Source organism: Grampus griseus (genome assembly GCF_964374135.1).
Source record: "Grampus griseus genome assembly, chromosome: X".
Lineage (NCBI taxonomy): Eukaryota > Metazoa > Chordata > Mammalia > Artiodactyla > Delphinidae > Grampus > Grampus griseus.
Genome location: NC_138999.1, coordinates 110820493 through 110842118, shown reverse-complemented (window position 1 = coordinate 110842118; position 21626 = coordinate 110820493). Strand labels below are relative to the sequence as shown.

Below are 21626 nucleotides of genomic sequence, written 5' to 3'. Positions count from 1 at the left end.
GTACTCTATGTTGCTTCATTGTTTGTTAACATTTACTTTATACTTTGTAATCATAATTAAGTTTCCGGTGATTGTCTCTAGGTTGGATTCCAAAGGTTAAAAACCAAAAAAGATAGTGTTTGTCTTATTACAGTTGTAGAGTTTTCAGTGTAAAGCCAAGAAATGGGCCTTGATTACATTTTCATGTTACAACTTCCATCAATTATTCCATATCACTCCATGTTCTAGTTGTCTTCATTATTGGAAAGTGGCATTTTTGAACAGTTTTGTATTTTCCTTGAATATTTTTTTAGCCTAGAACAAAACTTTATTTAAAATTTGACTTCCTATGTAGGTCCTTCCTTAACAATTATGATTCGTGATAAGTAGAATTTAATGAGTAAAATTATGTTTTTTAACATGTCAGACTTCAGATTTTTCAAATGCTGAATAGAACTTCCCAAATAAATAGAAGCTGTTTGTTTTCAGTCCCATCGAAAACTACCTTAATGATGAATTGTGTATGAATGTCTTTTTTGAGCTAAAAATGGAAAATAAAGTACCTCCAAATCATTAGGTAAAACTATAGAAGAAAAATGTTGTTGATTTGGGGTAGGAAAGGCCTTCTTAAATAAAGATTGCAAATATAAAGTAAGAAATTGCAAATATAAAAAAAATTTAGCAAACTTGACTAAAACAAAATTAAAAAATTTTACACAAGATATCTTAAAGATAAGTGATAAAATAGGAGAAAAAAATGCAATATGTGTCAAAGAACTGATTCAAAATTTACAGCAAACTCCAATAAGTCAGCAAAAATGACACCAAAAGGTAAAAAAAATTTTAAATGAGAAACAGATATATATAAGAAATTTTTAAAACAGGAAATAAAAATGGTCAAAAGACACATGAAAAGATGCTCTACCTCACCAATACCTGGAGCAATTAAAATGAGATACAATTTCTTAACCATCAGACGAACAAACAGCAAGTGTAGCTGCAGGGAGGAAATGCCTCTTGTGTCAGTTGCTGGCAGGTGAATATGCAGCAGGCTTTGTATTTTCCTTGAGTTTTTGATTGCCTTTTTTTTTTTTTTTGCTGTGGGTCGATTAAACATATGCTGTCTTTACCATATCTCTGCTATTTCCCAGCTTTCTCATTTTGTCTAGTGCTCAGAATAAATTCTATTTGTCTAGAAGCCCACTTCCTGTGTTAATTCTATCCAATTCTTTGCATTTTCACATTTGATCCATGGACTTCTTGTACAGATTTTGTTTTTCTTGACGTTTCTTCATTGCCTCTTTTTGGATTATTTCTTGCATTCTGTGCCTTTATTGTATCCTCAGTTTTCCTAGCTCTTAAGCATACTATCTCTTTTGCCAACTTCCCTTTTTCCTGGATGACTCTTTTTATGTTCTGTACGGTGTTTTTCTGGCCTGGTTGTTTCCAGAATCAGCCTTAGTTTTTGTGTGTTCAGTCAATACCGTTTCCTCCAATTTCTGTCTTCCAGACATTTGTGAAATATACTGTCATCTAATGCCCCTCTTCTCTTCTTTGTTATGAGCTTATGCCTTTTTAATCCCTTTACTATAATTCTAATGATGTCTTAGGAGAGAGTGGATATAAATGCATGTGGTCATTCTGCCATATTGAAAGAGAGGTATACAGCCTTATAATAATTTTTAAAATCTTTCTAAGTCCTAAAATTAATAATACTCCTTACAACTAATTCAGACATGAAAGAAGTGTACAAAGTAAAACTTAAAAGTTTGTTCATCACTCTCACTCCTCAGAGGTAACCACTGTTCAGTAAATATCCTTCCAGACTTTTAAAATAAAATATACGTACATAAAATCATACACTTACACACACAAAATGTTTTTTTAAATTTTATAAAGTTTGGATTTTATAAAAGTTTAGTTACTTGGTTTTTAAACTTAGTATATATTGGGCATACTTACATGTCAGCAGATAGATACTTAATTTTTTAATGTAAAATCTTTATTGAAATATATACACATACATACAGGAAGGTGATAGTCTACCCTTTCCTGTGTATACAGTTAAAGAACTTTTTGTTTGCTAACTTTTGCAATGACAAACAATGTTATAGTGAACATCTTTGTACATATATCTTTGAACATATGTGCTAGTGTTTCTCAACAGAAGTAGGATTGTTGGGTCAATGGTTATATAATGTAAAAATATTAAGAGATACTACTGAACAGCCTTACTGAAAGATTTTTCCAATTTCCTCTTCTATCAACAGTATTTGAGAGGGTACACCCTTCTGAGGCAAGCTCTCCTTAAAAGGTTGGAGACTCTGCTGTGCATGGTTGAGAATTGGACTCAATTGCCCTGTTTCATGTTTATCTTTAATGACGTCACATGAGCTGGTCTTTTTCTGCTTAGAATATTTGAAGTTCCTTAGAGCCTGGGATCATGTCATTTACTTCTTTGGTATTTCCCATAGTGCCTAGTACAGGCTGGGCAAACTGTGGGTGCTTGACACATACTTAACTGACCGATAAACCAGCTTATAGTTTTGGGCTACACAATCCCTTGAGGTCAGCTCCTGGAATGAGAAGGCTGGGCAGAGTGGGAGGCTAGGGCTGTGCTGGGTCAGTATCAGATGCTCTCACTTAGACATCAAGTTTAGACCATAATCTAGGAACCTAAGCTTTGAGCACCTAGCACGATCCCTGGCTCGGAGGAGGTCCTTAATAAATGGTCTCTATTGATGTTATTATGACTCCTGTTTAGTGAGAGGGTAGTCTTAGGACTAGTGTTGAGGGGTCTGACACAGCATCTAAAATCATTCCTGGTGGAGTCAGAAATCCACAATCTAGAGATGAAATAAAATTCAGAACCAGCGAGAGCAGACAGGCATCAGAGGCAGAAGCAGAGGCTGGGTTTGAGCAATTTAGTTGCATTGTGATAGCACCTTCCCTGTCACCCCAGGCAGTTTTTATTGGACTTCTTGTATGTTTGGCTTTCACACGGTGGCGCCTTTAAGGTGCTTCTCAGTCTCTGACAGGAGCCAACAATCCCAGCACAGTGATGTGAACACAGAAGTTGTGTAATGAAAGAGATGCCGTTGATCTCTCACCTGTTGAAACAAATAATGTGGAGGCCGTATTGAGGATTCACTTGAGGTGATGGTGCTACGTAACAGCCATTCTACTAGACCAAGATTACAGCCCAAGCTTTTCCCAAGCAGCAGTAGGGTTCCCCGGGGATTGAGAAACTAAGTGGCCAGTCAGATAAGGATTAATTTCAGTGACGGATTTAGAGGGTCTGTAAACATGCGGCACATGGATGACAAGGGTTCGACAGAGTGAAGAATGGGTCTCCTTCTTCTTACCTTTCTCCCCCAAGTCAGCAGTGCAGGTCAAGGAGGGAGGTGGGAAACGACAGTTACCACAGACGTCATTAGAACATACAACATTGATTGTGTTTCTCCTATATGCCAGACATTTAGCACACACACATTACCTTCAATCCCCTTTATCACTCTGTGAAGTGGGCATTAGCTGTATTTTACAGATGAGGAAATTGGCTCAGAAAGGAGAAATTACTTGCTGTAGTTTACATAAGCTACTAAGTAGCAGAGCCAGGATTTGAACCTGGGTCCTTCTGGCTGTAAAGCTTTGGAGCTTTCTACTATGCACACCATCCTGTCTCTTCTGCGTCAGTGATAGCAGCCCAGGCCTCAGGGAAACAGCTGTTGCTTAAGAACACTAGTTGGTCGTGTGTGGACAGGGTGTCCGTGGTTCTCTCCTTTGTTCATCAATTCATTCTACAAATATATGTTTATTTATAGCCAGAAAGTAAAGAGAGGAGAGCAGGCCAGGTGGGTGAGGTGGGAAGGGACACTTGTGTGGGTAGGAGAGCAAGGGGGCATGGAAGGGTTGAGGCTAAAGTAAACAGAGAGGAAGAAAAGGGCCAACAAGAGTTGACCGCAGGATGCGGACTAAGTTTTGGGGTCTGTTCTTGGATACAGTACTGAAGGGGTCTCTGGGTGTTTACAGAAGAGATGTCTGAAGCAACACTAACAGGCAAGCTGCAACCCAGTGGCGGCACTCAGGATCTGAGGTTGTTCAGACAGCACTTTACACCTACACACCATGAACACACACTCACACAGGAACCATCAATATGGAGACAGGTGCTTTTAAACAAGCACACCAGAATATATGTGACCACACAGTGGAAGCCTGGACCTTTATTCCATGCTGTTTCGAGTGCTCACCATGTGACTGTAACTCCCCTTCAAAGAGGCCAAAACCGATTTGGACGCATGAAGTCTAGAGATTTGTGGAAGAGCAAACAGAAAAAAGAAAGAGAAAAGAAAAGAAAAGAAAAAAACGATCTTAGTTTATAGTCACAGTGTAGTTGGGTGTGTGTATTAAGACTTTCGGGATTATATAAAACGATGTAATGACATAGAAGGAATCGGTATGGAATGTTTGTCCATATACATTTTCCTTATTTTTCTTTTAGAGGTGAGCACAAATAATAATAGATTGTAATAAAGCAAGCCTGACTTACACAGCCACTTAATCCCAGAGGGAATGTGACCCAGAGGAGGGAGGGGCAGAGCTCAGGAATGCGTTGCCGTGACACATTGATTCCAGGACGCGCCAGGCTTCATCTGCACCTGAGATATGGACAAAGTATGTTTGGATGCTGTGGAGGTTTCTTTTTGTCCGCTCCCCAGTTAGGAGGATGGCTGCTGGGGTGACTGTGCCACTCCCAAGGGCACCTGGTGTACACAGGCTTGGGAATCCAGGGGCCTGATGGGGCTGAGGGACGTTCCTCTCCCTTCCATACCAAGTGTGTGCAATACCAGCAGCCTCCAGGATTTAAAGGGGAGAACTGGAGGCAATGATACTGATCATAAGGTTCATAAAGACTAAACCGATGATTATAATCAGCATGAGTGCTGGGGAACAATAGAACCTTTATAAAGACATACTTTCCCCTACATATTAATTATAACACATCTCTCTCATAAGAGAATTACCTAGTGATTTTTTAATCCTTTAAAATTTTTGATTGAAGGGTGCCATGAAAGTGTCAAATGTAACTATCATTAGGTAGCATTTTGCTTCATATCATGTGGGACCCAAATCCTGTAAAAGGAGAAATAGTTCTTGACCATGCACGTGGTCCTTCAACTAACACAAAAAACTGCTTTGGGAAGAGCGTTGGCAGTCTCTTTTGTATTCATTGCAAATACCTTCACCCTAGAGAAACTTTATTCAAGCTCAGGAAAATAGCTGACAATCTGGGCACTCTCCCTAACCGCGTGACAGGTAAGGAAAGGCCACCTTTAGCCCTCTCTCTTATTTCCCTTTATATTTGGAAGCCAAGAGCCATCCTAGTGGAAACAGACCTAGTGTCTTTTAAAGTCTACTGTATAATATTGATACTCTGGTTCTCAACTGTTTTCCCCACTCCAATCTTACTCTAAAGGATGCCACTCGCTCAGATCAGTAGCAGTGGCTCATCATGGTAATAACTGCCCTGCTGAGGAAGGCGACAGAAGGAAAGAATCAATGTGGTTGGTGGGTGGAGATTCTGCCTTGGATTCCCGCTCCCCGCTCTCCCCGCCCCGCCCGCCGCCTCATTTTCACAAGCTCTTCAAATCTAATACGAATTTACAAGCATTTTGGAGCAATCTTTACTTCATTATCTACCTGAAAGAATTTACGTCCTGTAAGTAGAGTTTCTCTAAACTCATCACTGTCAATTTTTTTGTTTACGATACTGCAAAATTATCTATTCTTGGGGACAGTTATTCCTTTCAAGTTCCTTTTTACGTTTGTTTGTTTTGTTCTGAAAGCCTTAGAGCTGCAGGCCAGGGTGACTGGGACAAAGGTGGGGTCCCTACCTAGTGAATAGGACTTGGGAGGCAGAGGACTTGTTTTTACGCCGGTAAAGAGTAAAATCCCGAGTCGCAGTTGATTTCATGCAAGCAGGGCTGGAGAGGCCCAGGGAGGACCTAGTTTGGGGTGAGCACCGGGATCTGTGAGCCAGTGTTGCTTCAGCGTCTCACAGTACGTGTGGGGGGAGGCAGGTCCCCTGTCCCTCCTGGTCCCATTGGCACTACCCTTCACCCCAGTCTCTTTGGAACTATATTAATAGAAGGCGACACTTCACATTGGCGCTCAGACCCCAAAGGGAGTCTGGCAATGGCTTGGCAGGTGGGCAAGAAGCCGGGAGATGGGTGGGAGAGTGGGGCGGAGGCATCGTCGAGCGGCGTTTGGCTCAGCCAATGGTAGTTCGGGGCAGGGGTGGCAGAGGCGGAGGCACAGAGGAGGATCAGCCAATGGAGGGCGAGCAACTACTGGAACGACCTGGTGACGTGAGGAGCGTTCCATTCGCCCAGTGGTGGGCGGCTGCCACAGCTGGTTTAGGGCCCCGACCATTGGGGCCCCTTGTCAGGAGGAGGCAGCCTCCGGGCTGGGGAGAAGCCGCTGCCACCTCGGGCGGCCGACGCGGTCCCCTGGGACAGTGCACTTCCTGGCCTCGGTTCCCGGCCGAGTTCTGTCTCCGGGGTTCAGGTAACAAGGGGTGGGGGTGGGGGTCTCCGGGGTTCGGCCGCGTGGTCTACCGCTCCCGCGGCTGCTCCGGGACGCGCGGACCCTGGCTCTCCCCTTCTCGGCTAGGCAACTTCCGAGCCCCTGGCCGGGGGTGACTACACGTGGCGGGGCGTGTGTGAGTGTGTACGAGCGTGCGGAGGTGGCGCACGTCCCAACCTGCCCGGGGCGGTGGTCGGCGGCGTGGCCGAGGCAGGGCGGGCCTCCCGAGGCCGCACCCGCCGCCCGCCTGGGACTCCGGCCTCGGCCCCGTGCCGTTGGGCCGGTCGCTGGTTCTTGACGGATTTTGATCTTTGTTCTCCCAGGCCCGGCTCCCCTTCCTGGTCTCTCTTCTCTCGCTGGGCCGGTTTATCAGGAGAAGATTGTTTTCCAGGTTAGTTTTACACAAAGGAAGTGTTCTCTGTACCTCTGGTGCCCCCTCCCCTTTCCCAAGCCTTCCACCTTCTCCTTTTCCTGCTCAGTTCCTCGTCTCTCTTGGGACCCTTACCCTCTCCAGCCCAGGAATGATTTCGAGTTGGTTGTTTCTCATCAGTCAGTTGGGCTGCAGGCTTCCGCCTCATTCTTGCCAGCGCGGGGCATGTGGTATCAGTAAATAGAGGCCACAGCACCCGACCTGAGAGGAGGAGAAGGGTGGCAGTGGCAGAGAAAGGCTGGGCCTGGGGATTCAGGATGCTAAGTGGAGATGGTACTTCTGAAATGTCCCAGAAAGCACCTTTATGACTTTTCCTGACTGCTGCCGTCCCCCCCTCCCGCCCCTCCTCCCCCCAGCCATATCAGAACCTCTCCGGCTTAAGTCAGCCTTTCACCTACAGGTCTGTGATGTGGTTTCATTAAGATTCCCACCAATGTTAGGCTAGACCAGCAAGGTTGGTTCATTTCCCGGACTCAGGAAGTTAGGAGGGTTTGATTAGGGGAAATCTGTTTTGAGTAAATACAACCTGGGTTTGTGTACAGAGTGTCCACAACCTCCTAGCTCTGCCAGAGGATGACTTGTTCCCTGGTGTGATTCACATTTGAGTGGCTAATTGAAGAAAGAAGGCGAAGAACTGGAGGAGGGGTGGGAATGGCTCCTTAAGGGCAGAAACTCTACTATTATTTTTAGAGTCCTCTTTGTGATGATTATAGAAAAATATGGTATAGTGGAAAGTTCCCTGGACTGAAAGTCAGCAGACCTGTTTTCTTGGCTTCGCTTCATGGCTTTGTGACCCTGGAGAAGTTATCTCCCCTCTTCGGTCTTCACTTTACTCATTTCCAAAACAAAGTAATTGGGCCTATCAACTACAAAATCCCTTCTAGTTCCAAGGTTCTATGATAATCACATCATCAGTATTATATTGGAAGTAAAGGGGTATATTTAAGAAGATATGCTAGCCCCCTTCTCTTTTTGAGAACCTTTAACCTTTTCTTCTTTTAGGGGACAAAAACAGATTGGAAATAAACTCTCCCATTTCTTCACCCCCATCCCTTCAAGCAGTGCTCATCTTTCTGCCTCTGGGAAAGGAAGATTGAACTGCATTTTCTTGTTCCTGTCTCATTTGTGTGTGTGTGTGTGTGCTTTTTCTTAGGGCTAGAAATTGGACTTCTGATGATGTTTGACCCAGCGGCAGCAATAGCAGGCAACGTGATTTCAAAGCTGGGCTCAGCTTTTGTTTCTTCCCTCTTGTAATCACAAAACCCATTTTGGACCAGGAATTCCAATCATGTCTGTGATGGTGGTGAGAAAGAAGGTGACACGGAAATGGGAGAAACTCCCAGGCAGGAACACCTTCTGTTGTGATGGCCGCGTGATGATGGCCCGGCAAAAGGGCATCTTCTATTTGACTCTCTTCCTCATCCTGGGGACGTGTACACTCTTCTTCGCCTTCGAGTGAGTTTCCATTGAGTACAGTTGCCTGATTATGGTTACCTTGGGTCCAGGGGAAGAACCTTCTTTCTGGGGAGTTTGTGGCTAGTCCTTGGATGGCTGTCATTGTCCTCTTGGGCAATGTCTATAGATCATGCCAACTGAATTCATTGCTTTGAGCTTATAGCAGAGTATGTACCTCCTAGAAACACCAAGACCCTTGATACCAATTTTATAGCACTGATTTGGGGCCACCCTTGGAACACTTGGGAAATAAAAGAGTTTGTCTTTATTACTCACCTCCCCTTTTCAGTGGTCTCCTTAGGTGCTTAGTGACAGACTGCCTCTTCCCTACCCCTCCCGAGCCTAGGGGCACGCCCCGTGGTCATAACTCCACCCCATAATACTCACTTATTCTGTTATTCTGGGTCCTATTTCCTTAGGGCTCAGCTCTCAGCTGTTAAATTGAAAAGCCAACTGAATTGGGAACCTGCAGATTGGTTCCAGCCTCAGCTGTGCCACAATCTAGCTGTGTGTGTGGCACATATGTGCTTATTAAATGTGAGTTGCTCTTTCTTTCACTCAGAATCGCTCAACATAAACAACTCTCTATTCTGTGTGTGCCTGATACCAGCCTTGGAGTTATTTTTTCTGTGATGTAATAGCTAGTACTAGAGCCACTGTTTGAAGTCCGTGTAGGTCACTGCTCAAGGGAAGTGGCCAGTTGGATTCTAGGGTACTGTGGCATGACTCCTGGGTATGCTGAGAATGCTGTACACTCTAGGGCTGGGAGTAATGCTGATCGGTTTGGGATTACAGTATTATGAGGAAGGCCTTGAGGAGCCAAGAGGTGTGTTTGTGGACTGTGAACCACACCTAATAGGAGCCTGCTACAGTTCCTGTGCCCCGTGACCTGGAAATGGAGCTCCCATGAGGGGGTGTGGCCATGGGACGGAGGACAGGGCTTCTTGGCCAGACTTCGTGGGTAATTAAAATGAGCTCTGGTCTCTTGGGGCTCATTTTTGTCTTTCTTCTATAAGGGCTTCAGGCTTACCCAGTGCATCAAGAGTGATTTTTTTTTGGGCTGCTTTACCGGACTTTTTTTTTTTTTTGCGGTACGCGGGCCTCTCGCTGCTGTGGCCTCTCCCGTTGCGGAGCACAGGCTCCAGACGCGCAGGCTCAGTGGCCATGGCTCACGGGCCCAGCTGCTCCGCGGCACGTGGGATCTTCCCGGACCAGGGCACGAACCCGTGTCCCCTGCGTCGGCAGGCGGACTCTCAACCACTGCGCCACCAGGGAAGCCCTTTACCGGACTTTTTGATGTTTGCAGCTGGCTTGAGTAACAGCAGAGGAAGGAGGGGGACGTAGTTTATAACAGGGCTAGGAAAGTAAGGTCAGAGGACCTCTTTGTCAAAGGCACTTCTGTTGCTGCTATTGCTGCTGACTTTGTAAAGTATTTGGCAAAGTCAGACAGTTTGATGTTGGCTTCTTAGCTGCTTTCCAGTCTGAGTTTCATGGCTGAGTGTGTGTGTGTGTGTGTGTGTGTACTTGTGTGTGTGTGTACCTATGTGTGGTACAAGTGAGTGTGTGCAGGTGGGCAGGCATATGCATAACATTAAAAAAAATGTTTCCCCACTCGTCACCCTTCTCCAAGTTTTCTTTGTTTTATTCCTGCCTTGCTTCTTTTTGGAAGTGCAGAGATGAACTCTGCTTTCTATCATTCTCACTCCTTCCTCTGCTGAATCACTAGCTCTTTTGCCACCCTCCCTGCCCCGCCCAGGGTTAAAGTTTTGTGGTTGGAACCATTCAAAACAGAGATGAGATTTATTTCTAGACCCTGAGTGAGCTGGTAATTCTGGGCCCAGGAAACCTCTGGTTTGACTGGCCAAGGGAACTTGAAATTTGGAGCTACTGGCATTTGACCCTTTTTGTATCTGGGAGCCAGACAGAGTCTGATACGGATCTGTTCCACTTCGGCCCTGAAGGCCTCTGAAGAAAACTGCCTGTGGGATGAAGCTTGTAATTAGCCAAGTTACTGTTTGACAGAGGCAGGTTGGGTTTTCTACCAAGATGACTTTTTCCCCCAAGTTATTTCTTGCGCTTTGCCCTCAGATATGAAGGGCGAGGTTGTTTGTAAACTGCCCTGGGTTCCAGCTGTCTGTGGGGTAAATATTTTTGAGGGTAGGACTTGGGGGAGGGAGTAAGGAGGCCGGAGGGGAGAAGGAAGTAAACGTGTTAGCTGAGCAGTGGAGTGGGGAAGGCTACATCTGACCAAAGGGGAGAGGACCCTGGCAATGAATGCTTTTTTTACTGAGAATGGTAGAATCTGTGTTTGTGAGTGTGCATGCATCTGTCTGTCATATGCAGACACACAGGCACTCTAGGTGGCAGCTGCCTTGAGCCTAACCAATGACAGGCTGTACAGAGGATACCAGCATGCCTCTGAGGAATGACATTTCTTTCTGGTTGACCTTTTTCTTTGGGGTCTGTAATTTACTACCCACCACGTGGTGGTGGATAGGGTTTGGGGGCAGAATATGGGCTCCTTCACTAGTATGAGAACTTAGGGAGACCTCAAGAAATCAGCTGGGGGCTTCCCTGGTGGCGCAGTGGTTGAGAGTCCGCCTGCTGATGCAGGGGACACGGGTTCGTGCCCCGGTCCGGGGAAGATCCCACATGCCGCGGAGCGGCTGGGCGCATGAGCCATGGCTGCTGAGCCTGCGCGTCCGGAGCCTGTGCTCCGCAATGGGAGAGGCCACAACAGTGAGAGGCCCCCGTACCGCGCATAAAAAAAAAAATCAGCTGATCTAGCCCCCTGCCTTCAGGCAGTTGAGGGTGTCTGAACCACCAGTGACAAAGGGCTGTCTCTTTTCATCTTTAAACTGTCTAGGAGCGTAGACTATATGTCCCCTGGCTGCTGCATTTTGGCCTTGAGGAAGAAAGTTCAGATCTTGAGGCACATCTGGACCTGCATTTAGTAACAGCGTCCTGCTTGCAGCAGGTGCATAGGAACGAGTGCGAGGTGATTTATAACCACCCGTGGCACAGCCCTGGGTCAGCCAGATGGCTTGAGAAATCTGGTCAGGCATGTGGGCGCCCCTTGATGAAAAACATGCAGTGTTAGTAGTGCCAGTGGACATCTTTTTATTTTTGGATTTTGCCTTTACACGTTTAGATTTCTCAAAGGAGGGACCTGTAATTTTCAGTGGACAGACAGTAGGTTGAATACGTAAAATGAACAAAGGTGGTCCATCCAGGAGCGAGTTAGCTCTGTATTGTTAGAAGTGTTTCCAAAGAAACTGGGTAGCCATCTCTCAGGGCTGCTGTCACAGAGTGGATTCCTGCCCAGGATGGGAAATTGGGCTAGATTATCACTAGGCCTCTTGCAACTCTGAGAGTCTGAAATTCTATATAACTCTTGTGTCTGTCTGGAAAATTCAAATACACACACAGAAAAGGAGGGGATAGAAGATTACCAGTAGGTAGCTGTATTTTAAATGTAATTGTATCTGTAGTAAAAATGTCTTTGAATTTTGAAGCAGAGTGTAAATTGTACAGTACTTAAAAAAAAAATTTCCTTGCAAGTAGAGATTATCATACTAAGTGAAGTAAGTCAGAAAGAGAAAGATGAATACCATATGATATCACTTATATATGGACTCTAAAATGTGACACAAATGAACCTATCTATGAAACAGAAACAGACTCAGGGACGTAGAGAACAGACTTGTGGTTGCCGGCGGGGGTGGGGTGGGGTGGGGAAGGGATGGAGTGGGAGGTTTGGGTGAGCAGATGTAAGCTTTTATATATAGAATGGATAAACAACAAGGTCCTACTGTACAGCACAGAGAACTATATTCAGTATCTTATGATAAACCATAATGGAAAAGAATATAAAAAAAAGAATGTATATATAACTGAACCAGTTTGCTGTACACCAGAAATTAACACAACATTGTAAATCAACTATACTTCAAAAAAATACTTTAGTTAAAAAAAAAAAACACTTCCTAATGTATTCTTAGGATGAGGTATTTAGGAAGTGTGAGCTTTGAGCACATGAACCATTCTCAGTCCTTTTTGCCCAAACCCTGTCCAGCTTGTGTGATGAACACATAGCAAACAGCTTGGCCGGGAATGTTAGGACACTATAGCAGAATGACACTGACAACCTGTGAGCTGTCCAGCTACTGAAAGGCTATTGTGGTATTTAGTCAAATTCAACTTCCTCATAAAGCTTGGGGAAAGGACCAAGTGCACTGTGTTCTGGAAGTGGCTTCCTAGCTGTCTCTTTTAACATTGTGACCAGATCACTAGTGGGGTCAAGGTCCTGAGACTTCTGTTGTGGCAAGAATGATTGTGTGACTCTTGACCCCTGAAGTAGAAGTAGTTTGCTGCTATGATCAGTGCTTATGCCTCACTGTGCTATATCTAGAGGAAACCGTATCAAGGCACTATCAAACCCTGTTGGACTGACCCTCCTGGGTGCTCCTGATGTACAGAGGAGTCGTTGAATTGGATGAACTGAAAGAAGTTTTGTAGCACTGCTTAGTAATTGTCCCACTTCTAGCCTGTTCATATTCTACCTCTTTTTCAAGTCCCTTCTTGAGTCTTCCTTCCTTCATGAAATTTTTCTAGTAATTTCTGCATTCTCAGGACTAATTGTACATACCAGTCATTTAATATGTAATTGACATTTTTTATATTTCTGAATTCTGTGGTGATTACACTTCGAGCTCTTTCAATGTCAGGGACCATCTTCTGTGTCTATGTGGCCCCCACAGTGCCCTCTGCCAGGCCTTTCATAGAGTAGGTGATCAATAAATGTTACTGAATTGATACATTCTGGATGCACTTAAAATGTAACATTCTTGACTCACAGAATCACAGAGTGATAGAGCCGGAGGGGGCCTTGGAGACTATCCCTATCCTTTTGCAGGTGACAAAACCAAGTCTACAGAAATGGGGTTATTTCATCAAGATCGATCGGCCAGCCAGTGCCTTTATATGACACTACTTTTTTTTTTTTTTGCGGTACGCGGGCCTCTCACTGTCGTGGCCTCTCCCGTCGCAGAGCACAGGCTCCAGACACGCAGGCTTAGCGGCCATGGCTCACGGGCCCAGCCGCTCTGCGGCATGTGGGATCCTCCCGGACCGGGGCACGAACCTGTGTCCCCTGCATCGGCAGGCGGACTCTCAACCACTGTGCCACCAGGGAAGCCCTATATGACACTACTTTTCATCTCATTGTTACCTTTTGAATACGGAATCGTGAAGACGTGCAGATTACTGAAGATGTGCGTGGTGCTGAGTGCTGGACACGCATATTCTGGGATCTTGCTAGCTAGTGTTTGTGTTACCTTAGTGGACTCCAGGTTATTTTGGCCTCCCTAGCCCATGCTCCTAGAAAACGAAGGCATCTTTGTGGAAAACTGACAGCGTTCCAGCATGGCATTCTGGTAGCCTTGCAGGGACAAGGGAGCCCATGTCTAAGTGTGAACTTAGCAAGTAAGCTTTGTGTGTTACAAGAGGTTATCACTGCTGTCGCTGCCCCTAGTCCCTGCTGCCGGGATGAGGACAGCTCAGAGAAAAATTAAGCAGTGTGTGCTCCCTACCATGTTACCCTGTGGGTGATGGTGATGAAAGGGACACCGTGTCCCCATGGACAGGAGGAAGAGAAGAGGCAATCTGATAACAAACTTAGCAGGTTTGAGGAGACACAGGGCTGGGTAGACCAGAGCCAGACTCTGACATGGCAGAATATCTGTGCCTACAGTGACAAGGTCCAGGTTCCTGAATTCCTTAGGTGAGATTAGGAAGAGGAAAAAGTGACTTTATCATGATCTCTAACCAAGAGAGTATTCTCTGCAGAGCTGCTCTATGGAGATTCAGTCTTGTGCTTATCCTGCCCAAGATTCTGTCTGTGACTTGGTCAACCAAAGACAGTTTTAGAAAGGCATAGTTGCCTCTTTGATATCAATCTGTTAACAGTACTTAGCTAAACTCAACTTCCTGATAAAGCATGTCCCCTGAAGAAGGATTGGGTCATGTCTCCTGAACAGTGTGCTTTCCGTTAACAATTCTTTACGGTTCTGTCATTCAGAATTCATCTGTATATTTTCAGCCTCTACTACCTTTTGCGGTAATGAGTTTCACACTGTCAGTCTCCACTGAATGAGTCTCCCATCTTTTGAGAATGAGTCTTAATTGAGTATAGTGATCGTCTATTTTAGGAAAAGTGAGCACAAAGAACAGGGATGTCCCTAGCATGCCTACATCAGTTGAGATGTTTATTGAGGGAGAGGAGTCCTAAATCTTCCTCCTCAGAGATGCCAGAGGTGGTATTGTGTTTAAGAACAAAAAAAGGCATCTTATGCCTCTTGCAATAACAAGAGGCTAGTGAATTCAGGGTAATGAGGGAGATGTGTCTGGAATGGAGCAAGGAGGAGGCAAGAACCTTATGATAATGATTAGATAAGGCCAGTTCAAGGAGGGCCTCGGAATACTGGCCTGAGGAGTGGGGGGCTTAATATAATAGGCAGCAGGGAACTATTCTAAGTTCTTGATCAGGAGGATATTATAATTGAAATTTTTTATATTATAATTGAAATGTGAAATTTATTATTATAACTGAAATTTGGCAACTACTTAGCAGGTTTGCCTGGATAGAGATTTTGGCCTTCCTCAGTGAGAGGATGGCTCATTGCCTCACAATTGAAAAGGTCCCTGTTTGGTTAATTTTCCCCACTGCTCCTGGAGCAAAACAGGGTTATGCATTTTCCTTTGACCTTCACATAGCAGTAAATCTGGAGGGTGATATTAAATTATGTTTTTAGTGTCCAAGGAAACTTTTTCCCTCGTAGCAGACTCTGAGTGTCATCAGAAGAATGTTGAACCAGTCTTATGGGTGGTTGTACGTGTTTACTGTGCTCTAGAGGTAGGTCATATGTAAAAGGACAGACAGCCATCCATATCAGGGAGGACTTATAGCAAAGGCTTATTTCTATTATCTGGGATCAAGGGCCATTATGGGGCTCCAACCCTTGGGCCATTCCTGCCGTTCCAAGCACAGCTCTTCCTTAAAGCCAACCTTAATGGCTGCTATGGGAGCAGTTTCAAGCAGCCATCAGCTTCCCAAGAGAGCTCTTCTCTGACCACTTACAGTCCTTAGAGTCTGACTCACCATGTGAACACTTGATTATTGGTCTTATCTTATTTAGCTGTTTCATATGTTAGTTATGTTTTCCTCAACAAAATTAACTCCCATTTCTCTTGCTCTTCATTTGTTAGACCCATAAATACTTGTTGGCTGATTGATTGCATTGATAAAAGGACAACAACAAAAAGCATAGCAAGAAAGCTATTAGGGAGACTTTGAAGCAGAGTATAGAACAGTAGTCCACACTGCCAGTCTGTGAGACAGCCCTGCCATGGAATCTGTCTGGTTTCTTACCAGCTCCCCTCATGAATCTCTTTTGAGTTTTTTTGTGTGAATTGAAGTCTGTGTCATTATCATCGTCCCTCCAATGAACGCTAGTGTGCTAGGGATGGGGGATGGAACATGACACACCAGCTCAGCCTGGCACTGCTGGTTACTGCTGGTCAGTACCACCATGTGGGAGTCCTGTCGTCTAGTCCAGCTATGGAAGCCTGAGGCCAATCGAGAGGTTGGTAGAGGATGGCTTAAAATGATGATGTCTCTTCAGGTGGCAGAAATGAAGACTTAGTGGGCACATGGTTGCATTTATAAGATTCACAAGGGAGAAAAGCAACTTCTAACCCCGTGGTACTCTGAAGACAAAGGAGAGTTCTGTGTCAAGAAGTGTATGGATATCATTATTCGTATCGATATAGATGGAAACTACTACGGGGTTTCAAAAACAGCTTATATTTGTGGATGACAGATCCGTGTTTCACTAGGACAAATTAGTGATGTTTGAGGGTACTCCTGACTTTTGAGGTCGATACTGGGAATTACCCCCAAATCTTCACATAGCTTATTCCTATACAAGACAGATCTCTAGCTTACTGCAATTATGGGACTGACCTAGGTGGGTATTAAAGACAGACAGATGGGTTGTAGTTCACAGTGGTCTTAGCCGCTGGCTCTCTTATTTCTTCTTATTCGGGGTAGAAAGGCCTGCTGGTCCCACATCTGCCTTGCCAGCCACACCCACTCACTAGTGACAACTGGCTGCCAGTATCCTTGTCTCTGGAGAACAATACAATGGGCCTGTTGTGTACTTGTTGACATACAGAGTGGATTGTTTTAGCAGGTGCAGATGATAGTCTGTGTGGAGATTACAGAGACCTTTATCCTTAATGGCATAGTGTAATTGAAATCTAAGTTGTTCTTTGTCTGGTCAACAAGCAGGTGTTGAAATGGGACTTAGTTAAGCTTGGGTCTTCTGTGCATGGGGGCGACATTAGTATGTGTGTGTGTGGGGTGTGTGTGGGTGTGTGTGTGTTCTACCTTCTCTGTATCTTTTCCCTCTAATAAAACAGTTTAAACTCCCTTAGGTGGCCAATCAAATGGCTCTGATTTTTCTAAGGGTTTTCGTTGGAGACTATACACCCAGGGCAGTTTGAATCCTGGAGACGTCACTTCTTTGTTTTCAAGAGTGATTTTAGAGATGGGCAGTGATGAGGAAGATGGCTGTTTTCTGTCAGCATGGTAATTTCATTTGGCTTGTTTGTGAAACGGAGCCTCGTGATTCTCCTGTGTCCTTTTGGGTCCCTGATAAGTGGAGGTGACTTTTCTGAATTCACTTCTTAATTATCTGTACCAGTGAAGGGGAATAGTGGAAAAGAGGGTAATCCACAAGCGAGTGATATGGAAGGACCTTCATTACCCTGAACTCAGTTAGCCAGATCCTACCCTTGGCTTTTAGGAGAAGGAAAAAAATCTTACAAAAGCAAGCTAAGACCAAGGATTTTATTAAAAAACAAACGAGCAGGCAAGCAAACAAAAAGCCACAGAAATCATTTTGCAAGTTCACTCCGTATGTTCACCTTCATGGCAAACTGCTCAGTACAGTTGGTTTGAACTCCCCATGCAGTCGTGTGTGTGGCACGGAGGCAGGAGGAGGATCTCATGGGGATTGTTCCAAACCTGCAGCAAAGGTACAACCCAGGGTTAAACGTTTACTCTGAGTGGACAGCAGCTTGCTTAATCCCTGTGCAGATGAGATAAGCCTTTTTCCTTAGCTTACTTTCTTCACTCTGCCTCTGGTCCTTGCTCATCCACTTATAGTCTGCCTCCAAGAGAAGATGTCTATGTTGAAGGAGAAAATATGCCTCAGGAGGAGGAGAGTAAAAATAGGTCAGTGGTAACTCTAATTACGTATTCCCATTTATTTGGTTTGATACTCAGTTCAACTCGACAAGTATTTGTTGATAGCCTCTTTGTTCTCATACTTGTATTAGGCTCTGGGAGATAGAGAACCGTGATGATAATGTTAATAACTGACGTTTACTTAGCGTTTACTATGAGTCAAGGGCAGTTCTAAGCACTTTATTTCTATTCATGCATTTGAACCACACAACCACCCTATGAAATACTGTCATTATCATCCTCATTTCACAGATAAGGAGACTGAAGTTAACTCAGTTACCCAACTAGGAGCTGGTAGAGCCAGAATTCAAACCCAGGCATTCCCACTCCTAAAAGACAAGGTTCTTGCTCTTATGAAGTTCAGTTGGGGGAGATGAGGTCAACATAGTGAAAAACAGTGCAGTTTAGGATAGGCCTTTGGAAGAGCCAAGACCTCGCTAAATCCCAGATTCTTCAGCTATTATAGATGTAGTGTGAGAAGTGGATGCTGTAATGTGCCTAAAGAGCTTAGTGCATCTGGTGTGTTCTCAATAAATTGTGGCTGTGATGATGACAGTGACGGCATTGATGGCTTTGGATCTGAAAGAAGAGTAGAGCTGGGATATCCAGAGAGAAAGAGGAATGGCCTTCCAGGTGAATTATGGAAAGAGGGGAACAAACATGATGTTGAGAAGGGGTGCTAAGGAGATACAATTTTCTTATTCCCTTGCTTATGGTCACTAGTCATCTATTGGCTCAGCTCTTTGAGGAAGGAAGAGGAGTGAGTGGATGTTGCAGAGTCAGTCAGCAACCCTGAAGCTTTTCACTGGCCTTCAAGCATGCTGGACATACCGTCTGTCTGACACTGGGACTCTGCTTCATGACTGGTCCTCATCTTTTCTTCCCCCTCCTTGAGCTCAGGCCTAACGCCAGATGAGTGGATATGAAAAGCTCTAGACATTCCCAGAGTGAGAGCAACCTATGGTGCTTACAATCCAGGTTCAGTTGGGTCCCTGACCTGAACAGGTATGAGCCTTTGCTGAGGTACAGAGGAAATGTGACCCCCAGCAGGCTGATGGGAGGGACTGGGCTTGAGGGTAACGGAGGTTCCTTAGGCTATCTTCTGTATGTTATAGGTGGCATCGATCAGTTAAGTATTTGTTGAGCGCCTAGTATGTGCAGAACCAAATGTTAGGACTTTTCAGTAATTCGAGAGAAGTAAAAAATATGGTCCCTGCCCTTGAGGTACTGTAATTTTGTTGTGGAGATCAGATTGACATACTGGTAACAATTCCAGGTCAGTATAGGGTAGGAATAACTAGATGTTCAATTGCTTGCTTTCTTCAGATGCCGCTACCTGGCTGTCCAGCTGTCACCTGCCATCCCTGTGTTTGCTGCCATGCTCTTCCTTTTCTCCATGGCTACACTGTTGAGGACCAGCTTCAGTGATCCTGGAGTGATCCCTCGGGCCCTACCAGATGAAGCAGCTTTCATAGAAATGGAGATAGGTGAGTTTTCTAACCAGCTGGCAAGATATTGTACAGTGGGTGGCTTTGATTAGTAAGAGAATGGAATCATAATTGTAGTTGCAGACTAATAATCACTTCTAGCCTTTTCCCTCTGAGATCCTGAATCTGAGATCATTACTACCCTGTGAAGAATATGAACTTCATTCTTCCCTGTTCTGTGTTGCATTTTAGGAGGGATATCTTGCCAAGGTCCTGCTGCACTGTTCCCAAGAGGATTTTTTAAAAAACTTTTTGGGGGTCGTCAACTCATTTGATTTTTTTTTGTATTTATTTAATTTATTTATTAATTTGGCTGTGTTGGGTGTTCGTTGCTGCTCTCAGGCTTTTCTCTAGTTGTGGTGAGCGGGGGCTACACTTCGTTGTGGTGCATAGGCTTCTCATTGCGGTGGCTTCTCTTGTTGCGGAGCACAGGCTCTAGGCGTGTGGGCTTCAGTAGTGTGGCACGTGGGCTCAGTAGTTGTGGCTCACGGGCTCTAGAGTGCATGCTCAGTAGTTGTGGCACGCAGACTTAGTTGCTCTGCGGCATGTAGGATCTTCCCGGACCAGGGCTTGAACCCGTGTTCCCTGCATTGGCAGGCAGATTCTTAACCACTGTACCACCAGGGAAGCCCAATTCATTTGATTTTTTTCAAATTTATTTATTTATTTATTTATATTTTTGGCTGTGTCGGGTCTTAGTTGCAGCACGCGGGATCTTTCGTTGCAGTGTGTGGGCTTCTTTCTAGTTGTGGCTCGTAGGTTTCTCTCTGGTTGTGGCACGCGGGCTTCTCTCTAGTCGTGGCATGTGGGCTCCAGAGCGTGTGGGCTCTGTAGTGTGGCACACAGGCTCCAGAGTGCACGGGCTCAGTAGTTGCAGCACGCGGGCTTAGTTGCCCCGCAGATGTGGGATCTTAGTTCCCCGACCAGGGATCAAACTTGCGTCCCCTTCATTGGACGGTGGATTCTTGACCACTGGACCACCAGGGAAGTCCCTCATTTGATTTTCTTGATGAAAACTATAAACCTCTTCATAAAAATATTCTTATATGCATCACATACATACAATTTTGGATATAATTTCAGGGATTCATAGATCTTTTGAAGCACATGAGTGGGTTTCTAACCAAGGATTCCTGCTTTAGGGGAACACACAAGATGAGAGGGGACAGGAACCATTGGGAATTATAGGAATGGTAAAGGAAGTAGTTACAGGCTAATCACAGTACAGTCTGCAGCTCAGGGTAGGGCTCTTTGGGACAGAAATGAAGAGCTACACTAACCAGGAGCCAGGGTGCCTTCATGAATTGAAGCAGAACTTCCCAGGAAGCTCCTGGGAGACTCCTGGGAGACTCCTGGGAGCTCACACTCCTGGGAGACTCCTGGAGCTCACACTGGGAAAGAAGGCTCTGATGCCAGTACTAGGAGGGACTGGAGCCCACCAGATCCAACAGTGGTGCCTACCTAAATTGTTCTCAAATCTGGTACCCAAGTAGCTAGAGTCAGCATCCAAGCCACGTAGAGTAGAAGAAAGGGACCCAGGACTTGTAAGACTAAAAGCTGTACCATTGGTGTACCAATCTGTGGTTAGCCTTTAGTTCTTTCAGGTGCTTTGTTGTTGTTGTTTGTTTGTTGGGATTTTAATATTTTATTGAATTAAAAAGACAGACACATTGGGGTTCTAATAGGTATTATATTTATATATTATTTTTGAGAGAATTTACACTTATATAATTATTATGTATAATTATCCCCAAGAAAATAGTACATCTTTCTGTATTTTTAGACTGAATTTTGTGCCCTTTAATAGAATTTTTATAGTTTTTTTTAACATAGTTTCTATACTTCTCATATTGAGTTTATTCCTGTTTATATGCATGCTATTGTCAAGGAAATATTTTCTCCCAGTTCTAGTTGGTTTCTTTTTTTTCCCCACAGTTTTATTGAGATATAATTGGCATATGACTTTGTGTAAGTTTAAGGTGTACAACGTTTTGATTTGATACTTTTTTAGGTTGCTTTGAAGGCTTCCAGCTTTTGTATTTCTTTTGTTTATTTAGCTGTGTTTATTTAGCTTCTTAGTGGATTTCTTTTTGAAAAATTTCAGCCTATTTTAGTTGCGGTAAGGGGACATAGATTTGTGCACATCTGAGCTCAAACTACTTAGGGGTGGGGAGAAGGTGGGAATTGTGGGAAGGAAACAGAGGCGAGGTGTGTTGGCGCAGCTGGAGTTGGGGGAGACCTGGACTAGTTAGGAGCAAGATAGGAAGGGACAGTTGTGAGTGTAGTCTTTTCTCTCTCTGGGTTAGTCTTTTGTCCTCCTCTTTCCATCACGTATAGAGAAACTGAAGGTCAAGGCAGTGCCTTGGCTTGATCTTGC

At 44.7% G+C, this 21626-nt stretch overlaps 1 protein-coding gene across 1 annotated transcript in view; it reads left to right on the top strand.

The window, feature by feature from the left end:
• The first annotated feature begins 6420 nt into the window (after positions 1 to 6420).
• ZDHHC9 (zDHHC palmitoyltransferase 9) overlaps positions 6421 to 21626 on the top strand; it is a 31340-nt gene continuing 16134 nt past the window's right edge. Inside the window, exons 1-4 of the mRNA XM_082681319.1 lie at positions 6421 to 6549; positions 6891 to 6958; positions 8151 to 8452; positions 19089 to 19249. Of these exons, the coding sequence (XP_082537445.1) occupies positions 8286 to 8452; positions 19089 to 19249 (328 nt within the window). The 5' untranslated portion in view covers positions 6421 to 6549; positions 6891 to 6958; positions 8151 to 8285. The remainder of the gene's footprint in view (positions 6550 to 6890; positions 6959 to 8150; positions 8453 to 19088; positions 19250 to 21626) is intronic.